This window comes from Phodopus roborovskii, unplaced genomic scaffold (assembly GCF_943737965.1).
Source record: "Phodopus roborovskii unplaced genomic scaffold, PHOROB, whole genome shotgun sequence".
NCBI classification, from domain to species: Eukaryota; Metazoa; Chordata; class Mammalia; order Rodentia; family Cricetidae; genus Phodopus; species Phodopus roborovskii.
In genome coordinates this window covers 20228456-20252778 of record NW_026125052.1, presented here as the reverse complement: position 1 = coordinate 20252778, position 24323 = coordinate 20228456, and the positions used below count along the sequence as shown (strand labels likewise).

Here is a 24323-nt window from a genome sequence, read left to right as displayed (position 1 = left end):
TCGAAGGACCCAGGCTGGTTCCCAGCACCCACATGACTGCTCCCAGTTGTCTGCAACTCTGGCTCCAGGGGATCAGATTCACTCTTCAGGCTGCCATGGGCACTTCATGTATGTAGTAGAGATGTCTCAGTGGTCAAGAGCACTGCCAGAGAACCTGGGTTCAATTCCCAATACCCACATGATAGTTTACCACTGTGCCTAACTCAGTTCCAGGGGATCCGACACCTTCACAAAGACAAAGGCAAAATACCAATGCCTGTTGTGGTGGTTTGAAAGAAAATGGCCCAGAAGGAGTGGCACTATTAGGAGATGTGGCCTTGTTGGAGTAAGTGTGGCACTGTGAAGATAGGCTTTGAGGTCTCAATATGCTCAAGCCACATCCGATGTTTCAGACCACTTCCTGTTGACTATGAGTCAAGATGTAGGACTCTTAGCTCCAGCACCATGTCTACCTGTACAGTCCCACATGCCACCATGATGATAATGGATTAAACCTCTGAAATTATAAGCCACCCCATTAAATGTTTTCCTTTGTAAGATTTGTCTTGGTCATGGTGTCTCTTCACAGCAATAGAAACCCTAACTAAAACATATGTAAAAATAAAAATAGATGAGTCATTTCTAAAAATTTTAAAAGCCAAGATAAGTCTTATACCAACACTTCAGGAACCACATGAAAGTGGAATGAAAATACTTAAAAATACAGTCAGCTTAGAGATCTGTACCCTGTAAAATTCTTCTTCAAAACTGGGAGCAAAATGCAGACTTTCATAAAGAATTAATACAAAAAACAAACAAACAAACAAACAAAAACAGACTCTGGGGCATGAGATGTCTACTGGGTAAAGATGCTTGAGGCACAAGCCTGGCAACCTAAACTCAATCCCCAGGACCCAGGTGGGGAAGCAGAGAACCTGACTTCCTAGAGTTGTCTCTGCCCTCCTCCTGTGGTACATACATACTCTAATGAGTAAATGGATGAATGAATGGCACATTGATAATTTTGCGTTAGAGCCCCCAGGCTGCTTAATGCCCTTTCAGCAAACACTAGATTTGCATGCGTGGATGCTGCATTCCAAGAGGCCTCCATGTTTAGCATGCTATGCCATCTAGGTCTGTGTAAGTGTACTCTGATGGCCACACAGTGAAATTGCATAGCAACACATTTCCCAGAATGTGTCCCTGTGCTTAGGCAACATACAGCCATAATTATACATTGAAATAATGTTTTAGATATACTGGGTTAATAAAATACCTTGTTCCTATTAATTTCACTGATTTTTAAAACTTTCACAAGGCTGCTATAATTTTTCAAACTGCGTATATGGTTTGCTGTCGTGCCTTGGTTTGTATTGTAATACATGGTTCTGATCTGGAAGCAGTCAATAATATTTGCTATTATAAAATAAGTAGTCAATAAGTATTTGTTACATGAATTGTCCCAGCATTACCATATTAAAGCTGTCCTCCCTTATAACATGATCCAAAAAAAAAAAACTAATAATAACCACGATTGCAAAGCACATAATTTTAAAACTATAAAATCATTGTTAACCCACATGTCTCCCTTAGAGGGGACTCAATTTGACTCTTATGTCATTAGCCTGTATCCAGAGACCTTTTTCTCCAAACATTTTGTTTGACAGCTACATAGCAGGTTTGAAACCAGCATGGGCTACACAGACTCTGTCTCACATAAACAACAACAAAATCATGCAAAAACCCCCCATGGTTTACCACCCCAGAGGGCAAGTCTTCCTGTTCAAATGCTGATTCCCAGGTGTGACTCCAGAAGCTCCATTGGCCTGGGATGGAGACAGCTGTCATTTGTTTTCAATTGTGGAAAAATCTCCATAATAGAAAATGTTAACGTTCAGAGCTTTTATTGAGCATCTACTATGTGCCCCACACAATGCTGGGATATATTAGAGTACTCAAGACCAACACAACTGCCTTCTAAGGAGGAACATAAGTGAGCAAGACTATGGCATGGGAACGTCAGAACAAGGGCCATGGAAAAAGCCTGTTTTATTCTTATTTCACCTGTGTATATGTTTACTGAGCACACACTGTACCCCAGGCACTGGGCCAGACACCAGGAGTCCAGGTGCAAAAGGCTTGCCCACAGACCTGAGGCACAGTATTCATGAAGTCCCTCTTTTAGTTCTTGCCTCCTGCAGGCTGTGTTTGTTTTGCAAAATATCAAGGCCACCTGTGTTAGCTCAATTTACATAACGCCCGCAGGAAACAGGCAGAACAGAGGTTACCTGTCCCCTTGTATGAATTGGAGTCATCCTGGCACTGCACAGTTAAAACTGTTTACCTAAAGTCACAGTGTCAGTTGGCCCTGGGCTGCCCATCTTATCTGCAGCACTTTCAGAACCTCCCCACCCCCACCCCCACCCCCACCCCCCTCCACTCCCCCACCCCCGGGAGATGTGCCCTGGCACATGGGAGGGGCTCCGTGGCTGGCCTCTGAGGCATCAGCTTCTGCTGTTCTCTAGATGCCTACACTTGCCATCAGAGCAAATCTCTTGACCTCAAGGACTGTAAAGCAAAGGAAGGGCAGCCTGGGTGGCTCACTTGGTAAAGACGCTTGTCTCATAAGCCAGGCTACCCAGTTCCACCTCTGGGAGCACGCAAAGACAGGAAGAGAGAACTGATTCCACAGTTTTTTCCCCTGACCTCTGTCTGTGTGCCATGACATGTGCTCACACACGAAACACATGTACACACATGCATACACAGGTGTACAATAATTAGTTCATTTTAAAGGAACCAAAAGATAGGAGCTAGGGGGAAAACAGGAAATGGCTAGTAGGCAAAGGCGCCCTCAGAGCTCCTGTGCAAAGTGTTCCATGCCTCCTCCTGCTAGCGTTCCCACCCCCATCCTTTGTGCAGCCCCTCGCCCTTCAGGCTGGTGAGGAGGGGACTCCACATGAGAGGCAGAGAGAGATGCCATTGGGTCAAGGGAGCAGTGGGTCAAGAATGGCACCAGTAAATAACTCTCCAAAATGTACTTCCCTTGCAATGGACAGAAAGGCTGGCTCCCAGTCGCCTGCCAACACGCCTCTTTGATTGGTCAGCAGCTCATTATGTGAAGGATATTTATGGCTCACATGACAGGTTCCCTCTCACGGAACAGAGAAGAGGCATGATCTACTAGAAGTGACTTTTCAAATGATCTGCAGAGAACATTAGTGGGTATTTCCCCATCTGCATGCCTCCAGGCCTCATTGAGCCATAAAAAGTAAATGATTTTCCCCAAATGCTTTGACAAACCTAATCACTCCAAACCATTTTCTATCTGGTTGCTTTGCCATTTCTTGACAGAGAGTCTGCTCTGAAAGCAGACCCCCAATTCCCCCAACCACCCCCACCCCAGGCAAAGAGAGAAAAACCCTGTGGCAGAGGGAGGGGTCAGGTGGCTTGGCTGGGGTGGAGGGGCTCACACTAGGAAGGCTCCCTGGAGGAGGTAGCTCTGGAGATGGCCCTGAAAAGAGGCAGTAGGGTTGCAGACAGGGAATGGAAGGAGCTGTATACAACAGAAAATATGGGAGTGGGGGAGATGCCTGCTTTGGGTTGAGGTCAGAAGAGCGTGCGCGCGCATGCATACACACACACACACACACACACACACACACACACACACACACAAGGCTAAAAATAGGCGTCTAAGTGCTTTGGACAGTGAGTCTTGAAAGGCAGTACAGTACAGTACAGAGGCCTTGCACAGTGACCTTGAGGCCACTTGTCACACCAAGAACCGGAGATGGCCAAATACATAAGGAAGGGCATGCTGATCCTTGCTCAGCTTCTGAGCCATCCTTTCCTGGAGGCCACTGGGTCCTGGGAGGGAGACTTGGGTTCTGTGCCAACTTCCTGAGCTGCCCTTGATCAACTGGGAGCAGGGGGGTGGCCAGGGAGTGCATCTGCAGCTGCAGGAAGATGAACTGCCCCAGGAGGCCACCCTGTCACATTGATGCTTTATTAGCCTGACCCCTCCCAAAGATGCTGTAAAGTGGCCTGACCCCTGAAGAGGATTTTAGTCCCCAGGGTCTGGGTGGCTCCCTGAGCACAGGCTGACCCAGCCTGGAACGCCACCACCCATGGGATTTGGTGGGAGGACAGATGGGTGTCACCCTCCTCCCCTTGCAGAAGGGCGTCCTTATTAGTGCTCCTAGGTGGAATGACTCAAGAAGAGCTTTAGGACAACCAAGGATTATAAAAGATAAATAATAAACAATAAAAGGTCATAAAGTTGGGAAGGGTCTGGGAGGAGGAGAGTTGGGGGGGATAGACACGAGTAAAATACATTGTATACATGTATACATTCTTTAAATGTAAAACAAACAGCTGCCAACATTCTTCTAGCCAGGAGAAAATTAGTTCACTGCATTCCCTTCTCTCTCTCTGTCTGTCTCTCTCTCTCCCCCACTCTCTTCCTGTCCCTCCCTCTCTTTCTCTCCCTCTCTCCCTCTACACACACACACACACACACACACACACACACACACCTGTAATGAACACCCTCCCCCCCCCCCACCTGCCATCACAACCATCTCCCTCCCATGTGGCAGTCAGCCAGCCTCTCCTGCCCTCCACAGACCTCTGTGAGCTCTCTCCTGACAGGGGCTGATCCCAGGAGCAAGCTCTGAGCCATTCTGCCCTGTGCACCCCACAGCCCTGGCTTCAGTGAACCCTCTCAAATGTCTGTGGGATGGGATTCAGCCTGGCAAATGGAACTTTCTCCGAGCCTCCTCTCCTGGGTAGTAGAGAGCTGCAGGAGGGCGTCTGTGTTCCTGGGCCTCCCCCTTCACCCTGGGGCCTCCTCCTGCCGTGACTCTCGGTCCCCAAGCATGCCTCTCTCTGGGCTCCTTCCCCTTTCTCACTTCCATGCTGTGACTGAGCCTGTTTTGTGGAATGAACTTCCGGGCTTTGTCTCCCGCATGCAGGCACAGAGTGAGCTGATGAACTCCGGCTTGTATCTGGTGCTGCTGCTTCATCTGTATGAGCAGAGGTTCGCAGAACTCATGACACTCAACTACAGGAGGGCTTCCAGAGAGAGGGTAAGTGCGGCTCCGGGGAGGAGCCTGAGGGTGGCACAGCCCACAACACCACATGAGGCCATTTCTTAGCTGTGCAATCTCCTGAAGTCCTCAGGGTCACTTGGCAAGGCCTAGGACTGCCACTGTTAGGTCTAAGATTTAGTAGCTGCTAAGTGTATGTGCAGTGACCTCTGGCTGAAGGCAGGTATAATCACATAATTGCTTACTGTCAAATACAAATAGTAATTAAGTGGTCGTCAGTGGCCATGTGAGCCAAGGAGCCTCTAGGGAGACCTGCCCTGCAAACTAGAGGTGTGCAAGAATGCCGTTGTTAGGTGTGCTCTGTGAGGGTGTGCAACCTGCTCAAGCAAAGAGAATCCGTGCAAAAGCAGGGCACTCTATACCTGAGAGCTAGTGAGCAGTCATACTCCAAGATGTCAACTCTGCCTGTTGTGTTTTGGACCCGGTTACAGTATGCCTGTGTGTGTGTGTGTGTGTGTGTGTGTGTGTGTGTGTGTGTGTGTAAAGGTGATGATAGTGGCCCCATCTGGCAAATGACCATGTATGTACTGGATGGCTGTCCTTTAATAAGGAGGCGGGTCCAGCAAGAATAACATGGGATGAAGTGAGAAGTCTGGCCCTGCCACTTAGCAGGTCAACAGTGAGCAGCCTCTGAAGTCTCAGCACCTTGAGCCCTGGGGAACTTCCCACTTCATCAAATGGCTTCCTGTGGCCACCTGAGACAAGATCGCTGTGAGGAAAGGGAAGTTGCCCAGTCATGCCGGGGGGCTGACTGTACTCCTAGTATTGGGACTCCCAGGGCACCCTGGAGGCCTTGCTCTTGTCCGGGGTATGATTAGAGGGTGAGGCAGCGAGGCAGAGGACAAACCATTGGTGGTGCCCGAGGCAGTTTCAGTGATCCGCCATTCGAGCCTCCACCCCTCTTTCTCTTTGTATCCTTCTTTCTCCTTCTCTTCGTCTCCCTTCTCTGTTTTCCTCCTCCTCAAGTGGACTGCAGACATCTTCCAACAGCATCACTGCCCGGAGGCTGGAATACAGTCATTCATGACTCTTTATACTAAATGCGCTTGATTTGGGGCCAGGTGTGATGGCACACACCCTTAATCCCCACACTCGGGAGGCAGAGGCAGATGCAACCCTGAGTTCGAGTCTAGCCTGGTCTACGTGGTAAAGCCCTATTTTAAAAAAAACAAAACCCAAACAAAACAGCAAAAACCCAGGATGGAGTTGAAGGCTGGGGAATGTAGTTCCGTGGGCAGAGTGCTTGTCTAGCATGCATGAAGCAATGAGTTTGAGCTGGACTGATGACACATGCCAGCATTTGACAGACAGGGGCAAGAGGATCAGAAATTCAAGGTCTTCCTCTGGTATATAGCAAATTCAAGGCTGGCCTAGGATTTGAGGCCCTGCCTCAAATGATGAACTCAAACCTCTGGTCACAGGAATTGTAGATCCATTTCTACTCTTTTCTGGCTAAATTCTTCCCCTATTCCCTGAGTGCTCAATGAAGACAACAGGCTGGATTTCTGCCAACCTCTCTCCTGAGGAATGTCAACCTCTCTGTGGCCCAGGCCTGCCTTTCCTTAACTTCCCCATGTTTTTAATGATGACATAAATTCTTCATAGAAAAAAAAAAAAAAAAAAAAAAAAGGAAACGTACCAGAAGCAGGAAATGGTCCTTTGTTAATATTTCTGTAACTTCATTTTCATGATGCTGCATCTTCTAATGAACTTTTTATTACACATTGAACTTCAAAGCATCATGGTTGCTGTGGGTTACAGATAGTCCTGGAGTCAGCCAGCAAACACAAGCTACATCAGACAGACAGGACAGTCCCATGGATGAAAACCAAGGCCTTGCAGCATTGCCTCTCAGGGAAACTCCTGGCAGGTCTGTTCTGGAAAAGGAGTAAGCTGTACCAGAGGCATGCTGGGAAAGAAGGGGTAGAAAAGGGCAAGCAATACTCTTTTCTCCATATTGACTCACATATCGCTTGGGAAACCCTGAAGCGCACCTCACCCACTCCAAGCTCACAGCAGTCACTGGTTATAAATAGCCAGTAAAGAGGCTTCCATGTGGGCTGCTGAGATAGCTCAGCCAGCGGCTAAGAGTTCCCCTGCTCTTACAGATGACCTGAACTCTATTCCCAATACCAACATCGGGGGCTCACAAAAGCCTGTAACTCCATCATCTAGGAGATCTGTGACCTCTTTTGGCCTTCATAGTTACTGCACTCATATGCACACACACACACACACACACACACGTACATAATTCAAAAGTTTTTTTTAAATGTTGTTTTTTTATCTTTTAAAAAAGAAACATCTACATGAAATCTGGAGGCCAGTAGATAATGTCAAATCCACATCTTCCTGATTTTGTCTCAGGATTTCCGGAACCTGAGGATAGCATTTGGCAAAAGAGATGCACTGACTTGGAAGGGAAACCTCACTCCTTTGTTAGAAGCATGGGAGAAACCATTCACATCAGGCTCCTTGCTTGCTTCTCACAAAGAGAACTGTGCTCTTCACCCCTGCATGCTCTGTGTTGTGCCAGAGGCTGAGGTGGTCAGTCGACTACTTTCTTGTCAGTGTGATAAAACACATAAAAAAAAAATCAACAACTGAAGGAAGGATTTATTTTGGCTCCCAGTTTGAGGGAGCCACATCATCACAGCAGGAAAGAGTGGTGGTAACACCAGCTTGTCTGTGACTGCAGGGTTATAAGGAAACCCACTCACATCTCTGCAGACCAGAAAGCATGGAGATGAATACTAGCACCCAGCTGGCTTTCCCTTTTGATTTTTTTTTTTAATAGACCAGAGCTTTCTATGTACCCCCAGCTGGCCTGGGACTCAGTATGTAGACCAACCAGGCTGACTTTTGACCTTACAGACTTGTCTGCCTCTCCCTTCCCAAGTTCTGGGAGTAAAGGTGTATGTTACCATGCCTGGCTTCTCCTTTTATTCTTTATTTAGTCCTGGACAACAGCAACAGCCCGTGGGATGGCTCTACTCACATTGAGGGTAGGTATTCCTCCCACACTTACCCTCTGGGGGATCCTCACAGACACACCCACCGTGTGCCTCGATAACAACCTGTGTTGCAATCAAAGAAAGTGACTATATGTACTTTGACAATGTTGCTATCATTATGGCTTTTTGTCAGCTGATCAGCAAAGAAGAGGGTGCTTAGACTGGATCTTGAAGAGTGTGGCAGATGGACTAGGGTGGGTGGGTGGGAGGGAAGTATATTCCACACAGAAGACAGCAGCATGGAGATGTGTAAAACTCTGCACGCTCAGACTGTCAGGAAGGTTCATGGCAGAGGCTGTCAGGAAGTGAGCCTGAGGTGTAAGCAGGGTGCTGGGCTGGAAGGCTGGGGTGTGGCTGCCACTGGACAGTTTCCAGCCTGGGGATGACAAACAAGGACATTCTGGTATTTGAGTGATAAGTGCAGTAGATACCTGGAGAGTAGGTTGAAAGAAAGCAGCTGGATGGCTGTTACAGTGGCATAAAGAGATAAGGGTCCAGCATGGAGCATGGATGATAAATCACCCCCTCCCTGTGCGTGTGTGTGTGTGTGTGTGTGTGTGTGTGTGTGTGTATGTGTCTGTCGGCAAGTGCATGGACGTGTGTAAGTGTGTAGAGGTCCAGTTGAAGGAAGCACTGGAGTTATTTTGTGAAGGTGGTAGTGGCAAGCTTGCCCTTCCTTTCCTCGCATCTTGGGGTAGGAGTATCCTCAGGGCCCTTCGGCTGATGCTGCCTAGCTCACCCTCTAGTCTGATGGGCACAATGTGGCCTGGATGGAGTCATTAAATGGATTCCCCCTTTCACAGATTTCCCTTTCACACTCACATGGGATGCTCTGTCATCTAGGGTCAGCTCCCCCAGAACCTCCTTCATGACCTGCCTCCTGGTCTGATTCTTGTCTCTGATTATTGGTATCTTCAGGAGAGAATGCCCTTCTTCGTCCTCTGCCCCAGGTGTGCTGTTAATAGTCAAAATGCCAGGCTAGTGGCAGAAGTCAGGGAGCACAGTGGCCGCCTTAGGAGGCAGGTAGGGTACCACGGGTCTATTCCTGTCTCAATGGACCATCCCCATTTATACTATTCCTATAAAACCAGAAGCTCTTGCCTCAAGGAGTCAGATCTACCCAAAGCCCAACTTTGATGCTTTGATCTCTGCTCACCAGGACAGGGACTCTTAGTGTAAGGGTTGGTAGACATCAGCACATAACACAGAATCGCGAGGTAGGGTGAGGCTGCTTCAGTGGTCCAGAGCACGTGGCAGCAGAGGTGAGCACAGCCCTGATGTATAATTCACAGGTAACCAGGACCTGCTACGCTAGATGAAATCCTATCCTTCCCCTTGCCCTCCCTTGGGCACAGAAAAGAGCCTACAGACAAGCGTTGACTTCACCCAGGCCGGGGAGTTGTCCTATAACAGTGTCCAGCACCCCTTGTTTTGTCCCCAGCCTGTCACAAAGTCCCTGTTCTTCCCTGGGGAAATAGCACCAGACCTAATACAGCAGGACCCACATCCTTGCAGCCTGGCACAATGGGCTCCCATGGAGTACACAGTGTTTCTTATTGTGGCATGAAATGCCATAAAGTCAGAACAAAGAAAGCCCAGGGCTTGGACGGGTCCAAAGCTTCCTGCCAGGCAGAGAATACAAGTGATTGTTTAAAAGCCAGTGTTGAGACAAGTGGCCCATTAGCACAGCCCTCCTCCCCCTACAGCCTGTAAATTGTGCTGGGCCCATCAGAAAGGGATTCTGCTATTCAGATCAATTGCTAAAAGGAAGCAAATCTGTTCGCGCTGCCAAATATAGAAGCCCCAAAACAGCAAAGGTGACCCGGGTTATCACTGTGCTGTCCTTGGGACAAGCTGAGTTCCATCAGCACAGACTACCAGCCCTAATTGTGGGCACCTTGGTGAGACAAGGGAGTCAGCCCTAGGACATTCTGAGGCTAGGGAGTTATACGTCTGTTCACAATTGCATTGTAAACAATTCATGTCTCATTGTGTTCTCTCTCATAGTTGTCAAGAAATTACCCACAACCCAGACCGGAAGAAAATGAAAGTAGGTTTGGGGGTTCATCCTACCCTGACCCCTTTAAGGGTGTCTAAGTCATTTCTGTTTCTGTGTTGAACCTGATACTTTGGAAGGAAGTCATGACCACCACCCAGAGGCAAAAATAACCCACAAAGCTTGGGAAACTCTAGCCTTCACTAACAATCAATCAGGAAGGCTGGATGTGGAGCAGATAAGAATTTTAATTCATCCTGAAACCAAGGGAAAGGGTCAGCTAGGAGGAAGCGAGTGTTTTCCTCCATAGGACCCTCTGGCTTTCAGCACTTGATGAGGTTTGTTGTTTTGTTTTTGTTTTTGTTTCCTGCCGGGATCCTGGGGATCCTGTCTGGGATTTTCCTTCCCAGATCCTAAAAGCAGGTTGGTTAGCCATTACCAGAGAGAACATTCCTTTGACAAGCAAGTGTTTTGAATGGATTTTGATTCCATTGGACACCATCAAGTGTTGGGATTCAGAGGCTGAACAAAGCCAACAGGTCTCCAGCCTGCTTTAGACAGGTTCCTTATACCACAGAAATTCTCCCTGGAGAAAATGAGCCTAATTCAAGCAGAGGGCGCAGAGGCAGACACTATCCACAGAGAGTGTAAGTGTCGCAGGAAATAGAGGGATGTGACAACTGGGTCTCTGGGTCCTTGGAGGAGAAATTTTACAACAACCTGCCCTGCCCTGAAAGCTTAGGAGAATGACTCCCACGCTGGCATCAACATTAACCCTAAATACAGGTTCCTGGGACCTCCCACGGATTCCACTCCAGCGATGAGGCGGGGCTCTGGAATGTGTCTTTCACGCACAATCACAATCCACAGACAGGGTTGATGCAGCCCATTGCGGGGATGCTTTGTGGGCCCTTTCCCCGCCCCCGACAAATAAATACCTGGCCAGCAGAGACATTGCACCAGTCCAGAGCTCCCCAGGGTGGGGCCCCGACTGCAACCCCAGAGAAGCCAGCTTGCTATTCTGGGCACGCAATCCTAGGGAGCCAGGCTCACGGTGCTCAGTGATGGGAAAGGCCCTTTCTTCTCTATACAAAAGGAGCTCCTGGAGCCCCAATCCCCGCGCGATTGTGGGGTCCAAGCCAGCCTGCCCGACGGCCTGGAGCCCCCTAGAGCGAAGTCCCCAGACTCCTGCTTGCTGCCTGTGTGCAGCAGGGAAGGCGGCGATGCGGTGTCTAAAAGACCTTTGTGTCGCCGCCCTCACGCACCGCTTCCCGGGGACCGCACCTCGGCCTGGCTTCTGTTCACGGGTTATCAGCGTGGCCTCTGCGAGGGTCTCGTGCTCCTACAGGGAAGTGACAGGCAGCAGGGTTCGGTCCCCAGCTGAGAGACCTGCCGAGGGTCCGGTCGCCCGCCCGGGGACCCCGCCCCGCCCCGCCTCGGAGGCGCCCGCAGCGCTACCCAGTTCGGAGCCTGGGAGGCCGGGCGCGTCCAAGAGGGTTCAGCTGGACAGGGGCGCCCCCTAGTGCCTCCTGCGACCGCTGAGTCCTGCAGCCAGGGAGGGCTCCCCCAGACCCAGGGTCGGTGCACTGCATCAGGACCGGAAAAGCAGCCTTGGACTCTAAGCCTACATCACAGCAGGTTGATCTCCCTAGAGAATGTTTAAAAAGGAATATCGACCTGCCAGCGTGGTGGCTCAGGCAGACTTGCTGCGAGTTCTAAGCCAGCCCACATTGTACAGTGAGGTCCTGAGCGTTTGTCTCAACTGCCACCAACATAAATAAGCCTCCACCGAGAAGGAAAGGGATTTGCTTCTCTCTCACTCGCTGGGAGCCGGCCTCTCTCCAGAATCGACCATTATCAGGCAGGCCGTGGGGCAGGCGGTTCTTTCCTGGAAATACAGGCCAGGTTCCTATACACTCCCCAGATACTGGGGTGGGGGAGGGGTGAAGGTTGGGGAGTCAGCAGGCTGTGCAGAGCCCAGGACAATGGGACCAACACACTGCCCTCAATGATTGACCACTGGCAGCCCTTACCCTGTCTCTGTGCCAAAGCCACTATCAAGACAAAAGCACCAGAAGCAGAGCCAGAGGAGGCCAGCCCTCCCCGTTGGCCACGCTCTTCTTTGGCCCTCACAGCCTGGCATGACTCACCTGGCTGGCAGCATTTGGTTAATATGGCCTTCCGGCACTGAGTCACAGCTGTGACCTGCCACCCCAGTTAAGTCCAGGTAAACACAGAGAGAAAAGACAAAGCATCAGGGCACAAAGGGTGACATCAAAGGCGCCAGTTGCCTTGTGGCTCGGTGGTGCCCACCCCAGCCTCCTCACTGGGCACCCTTTCTCGGAACCAAAGACCCCACCAGTAACGTTGAGGTGAGGGCATCTTAGGTGGATTCTTAGATGTGTGAGCCAACCTGTCACAAGGCTCCTGACCCAGCATCTCTGATAGCTGCTTCCCAGCTGGCACAAATGACTGACTGTAGCCAAGACTAAGGCCAGGAAGAGCACGCACCCATCACCTGTTGATATGCACACAGGTGATGAACTGAACGCAGGAGAGCCGACTGGGACAGCGTGGGTGAGGAAGCTGGGACACCCAGAGTAGCTGGGGCTTCCTTGAGACCAGAAGCGGGGATGAGGGTCGGGTATGCGTGGCCAGGGATAAGAGGGTCGGGTATGCGTGCCGAGGTGTCACTGCTCCTTGCACATCTTCAAGTGTTCCCACTTAGTCTGGGGATGCTTCCTCAAACCAAGACAAAAAGAAGCATCTAGAAGAAGAATCTCCCCAAGAAGGGAACCCTTCTCCTGTCCCATTTGCCACACACACCCCCATACCACCCTGCCCTGCTCCTTGCCATCACACCACACACCCCTAGTCACATTAGGCAGTAGTTAACTTGGGAACCTCATCCTGAGAGAAGGCTTACAAACTTTATCACGTCACTGGCCGGTGGAGACAGCTGAAATAGATTCATAGAGCAGCCTGCCGTCCAGCTGCCCCAGACCCAGATTGAGCCATAGTGTGGGCAGTCTGGAGATTCTCCAGCCTCAGATTAAAGTGTCTGTTCCTCCATGCTGTTCCATATTCCATTTCCGTGTGTGTGTGTGTGTGTGTGTGTGTGAGAGAGTGTGTGTGTGAGTGTGTGAATATGAGTGTGTATGTGTGTGAATGTGAATATGAGTGTGTGAGTGTGTGTGAGCGTGTGAATATGAGTGTGTGTGAGTATGTGTGTGAGTGTGTGTGTATGAGTGTGAATATGAGTGTGTGTGAGTGTGTGTGAGCGTGTGAATATGTGTGTGAGTGTGTGAGAATGAGTGTGAGTGTGTAAGTGTGTGAGCGCGCGCGTGTGTGAATATGAGTGTGTGAGTGTGTGAATATGAGTGTGTGTGAGTGTGTGAATACGCGTGTGTGAGTGTGTGAGTGTGTATGAGTGTGAATATGAGTGTGTGAGAGTGTGAGTGTGTGAATGTGAGTGTGCGTGTGTGCGTGTGAGTGTGTGAGTGTGTGAGAATGTGTGAGAGTGTGTGAATATGAGTGTGTGAGAGTGTGTGAATATGAGTGTGTGAGAGTGTGTGAATATGAGTGTGTGTGAGTGTGTGTGAGTGTGTGCGTGAATATGAGTGTGTGAGTGTGTGAATATGAGTGTGTGTGTGAGTGAGTGTGTGTGTGTGTGTGAGTGTGTGTGGCCACTGGGGCCAGAGTGGGAGAAAGAAGGGCAGTGGTGCCAGGCCCCAAGTGGCAGATCCTGAAATCTGCTGTGGCCCTGGAACCTGAGAGATTGTCTTGCTTTCTAGGTTCCGAGTCGGGAGATGGTAATGAAAGCAGTGTTTACCCAGGCCGGGTCATCTAGTGAGGAGTGCCGCAGAGACCTCTCCACCCAGATGCCCTTTCTCCGCCCCCTGTGCTTCCCTTCTTCCCTCCTCTTTACTGAAACTGAAGCCAGTGTGTTCTCAGTTACCATTCTGACTTGTGCCACGCCATTCGGGGGTCTAGCTTGAGCATCCATGGGCAGACAGAGGGACCAACCTCGTCCCAGCCAACACAGGCAAAACAGCCGAGCCCCAAGTGGGCTTTCCTGCTGCAGCCCCTTAGTCCAGCAGCCCAAGTGGAGCCAGCAACTGTGGCAGCCCAGCAGCCTGGGCTCCCACTGCTGAGGGCCTCTGTTCAGGCCTCAGCCCACCCTGAGTGGTGTGGAGCCATGCATTCAGTAAACTGACTTTATTCTCCCATTTGCTTTGTGTTTATTTCCCTTCGGCTGGCAGCCTTGAGCTACAGCCCACTCTCACCCCATTTCGTTTCTAATTGCTGCCTACCCCCAGAGTCTGACACATCTCAGGTTCTCATGGGCTGGGGTGAGTTAGGTCCCATTTAGGACCAGTTGTGGGCATGTACTCATTGCATCTGAGGAATCAGACCGATGAGACGTAGGGTGATTTAAAAAATGAGAGATGGATAGTGGGGAAGTTATGTAGGGTGGTGGAGGGCATGAAGGAAGAGAAGAGATTGCTAGCCAAGCCTGGTGGTAGACTCCTGCCGTCTCAGCACTGGGGCAGAAGGGTTATAAATTGGAGGCCAGCTTGGGCTATATATCAAGACCCAGTCTCAAAAATCTAGAGAGAAGGGCCGGGCGGTGGTGGCGCATGCCTTTAATCTCAGAACTCAGGAGGCAGAGGCAGGCTGGTCTTTGTGAGTTCTAGACCAGCCTGGTCTACAAGAGTTAGTTCCAGGACAGGCTCCAAAGCCACAGAGAAACCCTGTCTTGAAAAACAAAACAAAAATTCTAGAGAGGAAAAAAAGAGACAAAAATAGGCTTTCAAAAAATGGTGGGAAGGCGAAAGTAGCATTCAAAGATGTGAGCTAAGTGAAAGAAAGCACGTAGCCTATCATTCTGCTTGTATGTAATTTCTAGAAAAGGCAAAACTATGGAGGCAGAAAGCAGATCTGTGAACTCTGGGAGACGAAAAAGAAACAGGGACTAGAGGTGAGGAAAGTCATAGAGCAGTTACATGGTGACAGTTACAGAATGACATATTTGACCAAATTCATTGAACTGCCTGATTATGATCCTTGTACATCCCTAAGTGTCCTCAAAAATAGGACACGGTAGAAAAAGGAGGAAAACTAGAAAGGTAAAATGAGGAGAGACAAGGATTGGGGATATAGCGCAGTTGATAGAGCACTTGCCTTGCATGCGGAAAAACCACTGGGCTCATCCTCTGCACCACATAAATGATGTGTGATTATGCTTGTCTGCGATCCCAGCATTCAAGAGGTGAGGGCAGCTGGACCTGAAGGTCAGTCTTCCTTAGTTACATAGTCTAAGTCAGCCTGGGCTATGTAAGACCCTGTCAAAAACCAGAGACAGACAGTGGAAGACAGTCTGGAAATAAGAACAAAAAGTATGAATACATTTATGTGTGTGCATGTGATAGCACCACAATGAACCCATCAGTTATTTATTCATTTTGGTTTTTCGAGACGGGGGGTCTCTGTGTCGCTTTGGAGCCTGTCCTGGAACTCACCTTGTAGACCAGGCTAGCCTTGAGATCCACCTGCCTCTGCCTCCTGAGTGCTGGGACGAAAGGCATCACCGCTGCCTAGCCCATTTATTTTTAATTATTTAGATTTATTTTAAATACATAGTTTTGCCTGCATGCATGTATTATGCAACACATGTGCTAGGTACCTACTGAGGTCAGAACAAGGAATCCAATCCCTTGGGACTAGAATGACAGTTCCTCCATGATGATAATGAACTAAACCTGTAAGCCAGCCCCAATTAAATATTTTCCTTTATAAGAGTTGCCATGGTCATGGTGTCTCTTTATGGAAATAAAACCCTAACTAAAACAATGGGTTCATCGTGTTATCATATACAAAATTTAGACCAAAAAAATTTCTTCTTTCCTTCAAGACCCCACGACAGCCCCTGATTCCCAGCCTGGCTCTTTCCTGCAGGCTCAGGATGAGACACTGCAGCCTGGAAATGAATAATGAAAGCAATGAAGTTTTAGGGAAACTAGTCTGGGCTACCCAAATCTCGACCCATTCCTCTGATGAGTTCCATTTAAACAAAGTGATTCAACTCCTGGAATAAAAAATGGATTCAGCCAAGCTGCCAAGACCCAAGACCACAGATAAAGGTGAACATCTTTGCTCTTTAGTAGATCCTAGACAGCTGAAGTTGGCAATAGCTCCATGGTTTAACTAGAACTCAAAGTTCCAAGTGCTTAGGTTCAAACACAGAGCTTCCAGCTGTGCAGAAAAATGGGCCTTTGTTTCTTCAACTGCATTTTTAAATGGAAGATTTGTTCAAGAACTGGTACTGAAAACCATGGAGGAGGGGACAAGGCACTAAAAAAATTATATAGGGCCTAGAGATATGGCTCAGGGGGTAAGAGTGCTATCTGCTTGCCCAAAGGACCCAGATTCAATTCCCAGCACCAACATGGCGTCTCACAACTGTCTGCAACTCCAGTCCCAGGCTATCTGCTGTTTGTTCTCTTCTGGATTCTGCTGGCCTCTGTGGGAACCAGGCATGCATGTGGTACACAGACATATATGCAGACAAACTATCCATCATATCTAATAAATACATATGGTGGCAATACAGCTCAGAAAAAAAGCAGGGAGCAGGGAGGAGGCATGGAGCCCAGACTCACTGGGACAAAGGTTTGCTATACAGAAAAAGTCTTATCAAGGTAATGTGAGCCTGTGGATTCTACTTATGGAGCACTTCTTGTGAACTGACCCGGGGATAACTAAGCCCTTGATATGTCTCTGTAACCCTTAATCAGCCTGTATTATTAACCTCATGTTGCCTGGGAGGAAACTTACCCTCAGGGGCTCAAGTAACATAATGTCTAAGTGTGTTCAACAAAGCCGTGCACCTGACCCCTGTGATCTGCTGCAAAGAGAAAAGGTAGCTCCAGTCAGGGAGTACAGAGCTCCCAGCCGCAAAGGGTGCAGCGAAGAGCTCCTGGAAGGAAGACTGGAGAGATGGCTGCTCTTCCAGTGGGCCCAGGGTTCAATTCCCAGCACCTACATGGTAGCTCATAACCATCTCTAACTCCAGTTCCAGAGGACCCAATGTTCTCTTCTGGCCTCCATGGGCACCACGCATGCAGGTAGTACACAAACATATACGTAGGCAAAACATTAGAAGAAGGGGAGGGGGAGGGGGAGGGGAAGAAAGGTCCTGGAGAGAGGAGAGAGACAATAAAGAACTTTTGGTGGCTTGTGGAGTCTAGGAGGGACCAAGATGGAGGAGAAGGCTGTTGATCAGGGAGAGCACATATGCTAGCAATTATTTAATGCATATGAGCGAATGGAGACCATGGAACACTCTGTAGAATAGTATTTATGTAACATATCTTATACAAGGGACTTAGACATCCTTGGATGTAGACAGCAGCAGCCTGATAGCAAGGGAAGGTTGTGCTTAATATTTTGTCCTTACCATGGAGGACACCATGCATGTTCCCCAGATTCCAGTTAGTGCAAGTCTGCAGAAGTGAACAGGGAGACACAGTGACAGAGCCAGGTGTCTCCCACCTCCACTGCACAGCTAGACACCCCACAGACCTCACAGGTGTCTAGAAGTGACAGCATGGATGGGACTAGAAAAGTACCACTGACTGGGATGCCCTGTCTGCATCTGAAGTCTTCCACCGGCTGATAAGAGAAACCAGTGTTTGGCTCCTCTGAATACATAGCCTTGAACCCTGGTGCCACTTGGCACATAAACAGCCTGCCATTTACTCACTCTTTCTTGCTTTCCACACAGGGAAGGGTTAAGATTAGCCCCCCTCCCCCTCAATGGAATTGCTTCCTAAGGGACAGAGCAGAAGACTGAAGTCAGCCTTTTCCTGGGGCCCCTTGGCAGCATTCTCCGAGAAAACTCAGGCCTGCAGGGAGGTCTGGTCCCTTCCACCTCATGCTGGACCCCTATGGCCCCTCCGCATTTTCTTGACCCCCTTCCTTCCCTCCTTCCTTCCCTGAATGTCTTCCTTACTGGTCTCCCCCACAATGCTGGTTCTTTACTTGTATCTGCCAGAGACTCCTGCCCTACTGCTCTAGGCAGCTTGGCCCAGGTCTGGGCAGCTCTGTTCCAAGATAGCCATGTGGTGAGGCTGTCTGGCTCCATGCCCCTGTGGCCTCAGAGAGCTGCCCACTGGGCCAGTCCAGCTCTGCCAGGGTACCTGGGAGGGGGCCATCTTTGGCGTGATAGGAGGTTGGGAGAATACTGTTCTCTGGAGAGCTGCCCCACCTTCCTGTTCATTCATGGATTCATTGAGCTGTCACTGAATGTTCAGGTGGCCAAAGCTGGGCCAGTTCAGGCCTTCAAATGAAGGCTGGGCTCTGTGCCTGGTAGACAATGCCCTTTGCCCAGGCCTGGACAGGTCTCAGGACATCTGCCACTCAGCAGGCTCAGCAAAGAGCCTGGCACATAGAGGAGGTGCTTTGAGTTTATTGAACTGAACCCTGCCAGATGATAGGAGGCTCTGTCACATGCCCCAGAACCAGAACCAGAACTGCCCAGGAGCCAGAGGGCAAGTGGCCAGGCCCAGATCCTTCTTCCTGATCTTTCGGAGAACTACAGGAGCATTGCCTAACTGGACACTGGCACTGGACAGGGCCACCAGCAGGGAGGCTGAGAACCTGCTGGCTCGGGAGCCCCAGGGCCTAAGACACTGCTATAGGACAAAGTTGTTTGTGAGTGTGGGCTCTGGCAAGACTCCAATTACCAGAGGAAAAGAGAAAAATTGAGCTGGGTATTGGTGGTGCATGCCTTTGATCCCAGCACTCAGGAGGCAGAGGCAGGTGTATCTCTGTGAGTTTGAGGCCAGCCTGGTTTACAGCGTAAGTTCCAGGACAGGCTCCAAAGCAATACAGAAAAACCCTGTCTCAAAAAACAGAGAGAGAGAGAGAGAGAGAGAGAGAGAGAGAGAGAGAGAGAGAGAGAGAGAGAGAGATTAACCTGTCAGGGTTGGGGGAGTCGCTTCTGTAAGGGCTTGTTCCACAAGCATAGGGACCCAAGTTTGGCTCCCCAGCACCCACATAAAACCCCAAGGCAGCAGTCCTTATAGTTATGGCCCTGGGGAGGTAGAGTTAGGCAGAATCCTGGGGCTTGTTGGGTCAGTTGGCTTGCTTACCCAGTCAAATGCTCGCTCTCTCTCTCTGTCTCTCTCTCTCTCTCTCACACACACACACACACACACACACACATCATGTGCGCGCTCTCACTCCAGAAAATAGATGCCAAACACCACCCCTGGGAGACCCTGGACATTTGGGGGCACCATCCCTTCAGCTACTCAAATGACCTGACAGACCCCAGCAACAGTGGTTTTCACCACTCTGCTTTCTTCTCTCTCAGGACGGGGGTCAGCAGTGTCCAAGGGGAACCTGTGGCCCCAGTGGCTCCCAGCAGCTGTCAAGCAATCCTGAGCCATGGCCAATGGCACAGTACTTGACTCACAAAGGGGCTCTTCTGGCCTCAGTTTGGAGAACAAATCACTTGAGGGTAAAGTGGGTTAATCATTAAGGACCTTACTTTGGGTTAGGGTTCCCATTCCTGAGTGGCTGGCCTATCCACCTCCCATGGGTCTCGCTGTTGGAGCTGCAGGGCAGGGCGCTTCTACTCGGGAAGTAGTTCTCTTCATCTTGCAGTCCTGGAGGGAAGCCTGCAGCACTCCTGATCCCCCAGAGAGCAGCTGATGCCCCCCAGGCAAATCCAGCACTCCCCCTCCCCCCACCCCCCATCCCCCGCCACACACACCTTGAAACAAACACTGGAAAGAGACATGGAAAGCAGCAGGGCAGCAGTCTTCAGGGAGGGTGGGGGTGGGGAATGAGGGAGAGCGAGAGTGGGCAATGTGTGTCCTTAGACACCCTTTTCTATCCTTTGGGCTTTGAAGCACATGACCACACTGCCTATTCAGAAAAAGTAGAACCAAGATGTGAAAAGTCATGAACAGGGCAAGTCTGAGAACACATGATGCCTTAACTGTGGTTATCATTTTTTTGGCCAAAGCACCCACCCTCTTCTGAGGCTCGAATTTATTACAGGAGCTTCCTCGGCATGGCCTTCCTGCTTCCAATCCCCCACTTCCCTTCTATTGTCTCTGTCCCTTACCCCAGTCACAACCATTGTGTTAAAGGTCAGGCTAGCCGCTTCCCCCTTACAGCATTCTCCACAATGTCCACTGCCCCACTGACCCCGGTCTTTACCCACCCAGACTCTCCTTCTGTCATCCTGTTGGTCCCGGCAAATGGCACATGGCACGGCAGGGACCCTCCACTCCTCCCCTGGCCCAGGCGTTTACACCGCACCTCCCTTCTCCTGCAGGCTTACTCTCCCTCCCCATTTAGTCCATTCACTGTCCCCTCACTACACCCCTTTTCATTTAAGTGTTTCCAGCTCAAACACCTGCTGAATCCAAGTACAGAGGAAAACGGGAACTCCTAGCAGGCAGAAGGCAGGTATGACAGATAGCCTTGAGAGGAGGGTGCTGAGGAAATGCCACTCAGGGCTGGACTAGGACCCTCCTCAAAGTCCAGCCCAGAAAAGAACAGCAGGGGGCTAACAGGATGGCTCAGTAGGTAAAGATGCTTGCTGCCAGTACTGACCACCTGCGTTTGATCCCTCGGACCCACATAGTGGAAGGAGAGTACTGACTCCTGCAAGTTGTCCTCCACATGCATGCTGCAGTCATCCTCTCTCTGTTTCACACACACACACACACACACACCACACTCACCATATACCTTCACACACACACACCACATACATTCACACACACACTCACCACATATATTCACACACACATACCACATACATTCACACACACCATACACACTCACCATATACACAGACACACGCACACACCATACACACACTCATCATACACACTCACCATATACACACACTCACCATACACACACATCATATACAGAGAAACACACACAGTCACACACACACTCACCATACACATTCACACACACACACACACACACACACAATTTATGGAGTGCTTACTGTATGCTCTCAAAAGTACTTGGTGAGGATACTCTTCCTTCATCCTTAAGCATCCTCCCAACAGCCCAACCCTAGGAGATGGGTCCTCTGCACCTACTCATGCTCAGTGGCCTAAGTTCATATGCTTACTGGCAGGAACGACCTGGCTCCCATGATCTCCAAGAACAGAGAGAATGAGTAGGACCAGAAGAGTAATAAGAGGAAGTGTTCCCAAGAGCTCAGAGGCAAAACAGGCTACAGAAACCACAGGATAGAGGCTGCAAAGCTGTCATTTATCTCTAAAGGGTCATGGGGATAGGGATGACAAAAGACTAGGAACACTGATATCTCAAGCCTCTGGAAGGTATTTTATTTGTTTGCTTTTCTTTTTATTTTCTTCTTTTTTTAAAAAAAAAAACAATAATAGCACATTTAGAAAATCAAGAACTACAATAGAGCGTCTGTGTCTTTGAGCTTTGTTCACATTGCCCTGCATTGGGACACGGAGACTGGTGCTCTCCATCCTGGCTGGGTCCCTCCTCTTGAAAAGGTGTTGAGCAGCTCCAGGAGCTGGGAGCTGTTCCCCTAGGCACAGCAGATGGCAGGTAGCCCCTGGTGCTGTCCTAGGCTACTGCTTTTTCAGGGTCCCTGGCAACCCTCTTTCCCATCTCCAAACCAGAGCCCGAAGCTGGAGACATTAGGGAACTTATTTTGGTCCCCACAGGGGACTCTTTCAGGGACAGAGCCCTCCCCCGACCAGCAGGAGATGACACCCCTTGAGTGGATAAGGTGTCCCTCCCTGGTCCCATCTCCACTCCAACAGACCACACCAGTGCCATGGTTCTTAGACTTGAGCCACCTGGGCCCCTTCTGCCATGCCCTAGGTCCATTCCAGCAGGCACAGGACTGACAGATGCTTGGCCCCAACAGCTGACCCCCACAGAGAGAGAGAGAGAGAGAGAGAGAGAGAGAGAGAGAGAGAGAGAGAGGACCCCAAGTCCCAGGGCGTTGGCTCAGAAGGAGGCACTGGATGAGAAAACACATGAGGGCAAAAGGATGGGGTAAGGAGCCAGCTGATGTAGCCATGTAGGAAGAATCGACAGAGAGCCGCCCTAAAGAACGGGCAGGCTTTGTATGCCTGCAAATAGGAAAGAGTCCTAGGCTGTGGGTCAGCAGGCTTAGGCTCAGGGATCTGGGGAGAAAGAGGCAGAAATAAGCTCTTGTTTCCCTCCTCATGTTGCCTCCAGTTACCACGAGGGTCTAGGCCCAGGTGACAAGGTCCCAGGACCAGGAGAAAGGGGAAATGCCCCACTACGCTCAGCCAGGTCTCAGCCTAGCATTTGTGGGAGGCTGGGCACTCCCACCCCATCGCAAGCTCAGCCCCCGGCTCCCAGTAAAACTCCCAAGGGTTGCCATCCACAGACCAACTGAACTGGTGGGTGATGGAGACCTGCTGGCCCGGAGCCCCTGCCTCCCCAGTTCCAGCCCCACCCTGACCACGCCCTCGGCTCTATTCTTGTTGCTCATTCATTTCCATGTCAGATACTAGGATGTTCTTCTCAGTAGCCTCTGCTGGGCCGGAGCTGCTGCCGCGACTGTAGCGGGCCCCTTCGAAGGACCCACGCTCTGTGCTCTGTCGGCGCCGGTAGAGGATGAGGGCTGCGGTCACCAAAGCCAGGAGGAGCAGCACAGCCATGAGCACCATCACCAGGACCACAGGGTTCTCAGGAAGCGCTGCTGAGATAGCGATGGGGAACGCACATCAGGCCATAGCCGTGCCCACCGGGGACAGAGGAGTCGGGGAAAGAATGGGCTCAGGGCTTGTCACCTTCACTCACCTGATGGCAAGAAGCGGTTCTCTCCCGCTGTAGAGGAGGGAAGGGCCCGTTAATCACAGCCAGTCCTCACAGAAATCACAGTCACAAATGAAGCAAAGGCCTGTGAAATGCTCTCTGAATGTTACTTTGCAGACTCCCTGAGCATCCATGATTCTGTGACCCAGCTAACATGGTTCCCATTTCAGATATGAGAAGTTCAAAGACTTGCTTCAGATCTGTGTGCGAGTGGTCTATGTATATGTTCTCATAGGGGAGCGCACTGCACGTGTGCATGTGTATGGAGGTCAGAGGTCAATGCTATCATGTGTCTTGATGGCTCTGCACCCTTTTTTTTTTTTTTTGAGAGACAGGGTCTATCTCTGAACCTACAGCTTATGATACAGTTACCCTGGCCAGCCAATGAGCTATCATTTGAGGCACACACATATACCCCTTCCTGTCCTGGGGTTATAGATGTGTGCTGGGAATCTGAACTCATCCTCATTGCTGGTGTGACAGGCACATTACCAACTGAGCCATCCCCCCAGGCCTCAGAAGGCAGAGCTGGCGAGTGATTAACCCAGGACTCGAACCACATCCCTTGTCCTCAGCCACCTGACAATGATGGACCTGGCTGACCTCTGACACTTGCTGTCCACTTTGGAAATTAAGCCTGGGGCTCAGTCTTTGCTACAGACTAATGTACCTGATGCCTTCCCACCCCCAGAATCTGCCCCCGTGCACCAAGGCCCAGCTGTGGGCACAGAGGGCTGAGCCATGTGCCTCCTGAGAGCCTGGCTTACCTCTGGGGAGCTTGCACACAACTCCCATGGTGATGTTGGTACAAGCACCAGGGCGCCACAGCCCGCTGCTGCTCTGGATCCAATAGCAGCTGTTGTGGCTCAGCATGCTAGGGCCCAGGCCAGGGGGTCCCCAGTTAGAATAGTTCACAGCTGTGTTGTCTTGCCAGACTAGCATGCCTCCTGTGGAAGGAAGGCACTGAGATGTGAGGAGGGGAGCAGGGTGGCTTTTATGGGTGGGAGGGAGCAGACATTCTCTCACTAACCTCCCTGACTGCTTTCCTTTCCCAAGCCCAGAGATCATGGCAAGCATCTTCCCTGCAGCCCGAGCCCTGACCCTCCCCATACCTTCCTTACCCAGGGCACTCACCTTTGGGGTTGAAGTTCATGCCCAACCAGGCTCCTCGACTCTGGGCTTCAAAGGTCTGCAGGTGCTCCCAGACAAACACATTCTCCATCTCATCAACAATGGACAGAACCGTCCCACCCGCTGGACACAAAGGAAGCCCATGTCAGGTCCAACAGAGCCTCCTTGTGTTAATAGGGAGGGTCCCACCCACCCCCAAACCACCCCCATTCACAGCTG

General features: G+C 50.4%; 2 protein-coding genes across 3 annotated transcripts in view; one reads left to right on the top strand and one right to left on the bottom strand.

The window, feature by feature from the left end:
• Positions 1 to 14130, top strand: part of Marchf10 (membrane associated ring-CH-type finger 10) — a 91083-nt gene extending 76953 nt beyond the window's left edge. Inside the window, exons 11-13 of the mRNA XM_051178967.1 lie at positions 4956 to 5069; positions 10112 to 10154; positions 13895 to 14130. Coding sequence (XP_051034924.1) covers positions 4956 to 5069; positions 10112 to 10154; positions 13895 to 13950 — 213 coding nt within the window. The 3' untranslated portion in view covers positions 13951 to 14130. The remainder of the gene's footprint in view (positions 1 to 4955; positions 5070 to 10111; positions 10155 to 13894) is intronic.
• Positions 14131 to 21462: 7332 nt separating this feature from the next.
• The window catches only part of Mrc2 (mannose receptor C type 2), a 54311-nt gene continuing 51450 nt past the window's right edge, over positions 21463 to 24323 (bottom strand). The window contains exons 27-30 of one of the 2 annotated variants that reach the window (XM_051178882.1): positions 24108 to 24227; positions 23741 to 23920; positions 22959 to 22985; positions 21463 to 22857 (exon numbers count right to left, since the gene is read on the bottom strand). In XM_051178882.1, the coding sequence (XP_051034839.1) occupies positions 22631 to 22857; positions 22959 to 22985; positions 23741 to 23920; positions 24108 to 24227 (554 nt within the window). In that variant the 3' untranslated portion in view covers positions 21463 to 22630. The remainder of the gene's footprint in view (positions 22858 to 22958; positions 22986 to 23740; positions 23921 to 24107; positions 24228 to 24323) is intronic. The other variant, XM_051178883.1, reaches the window with a different exon arrangement.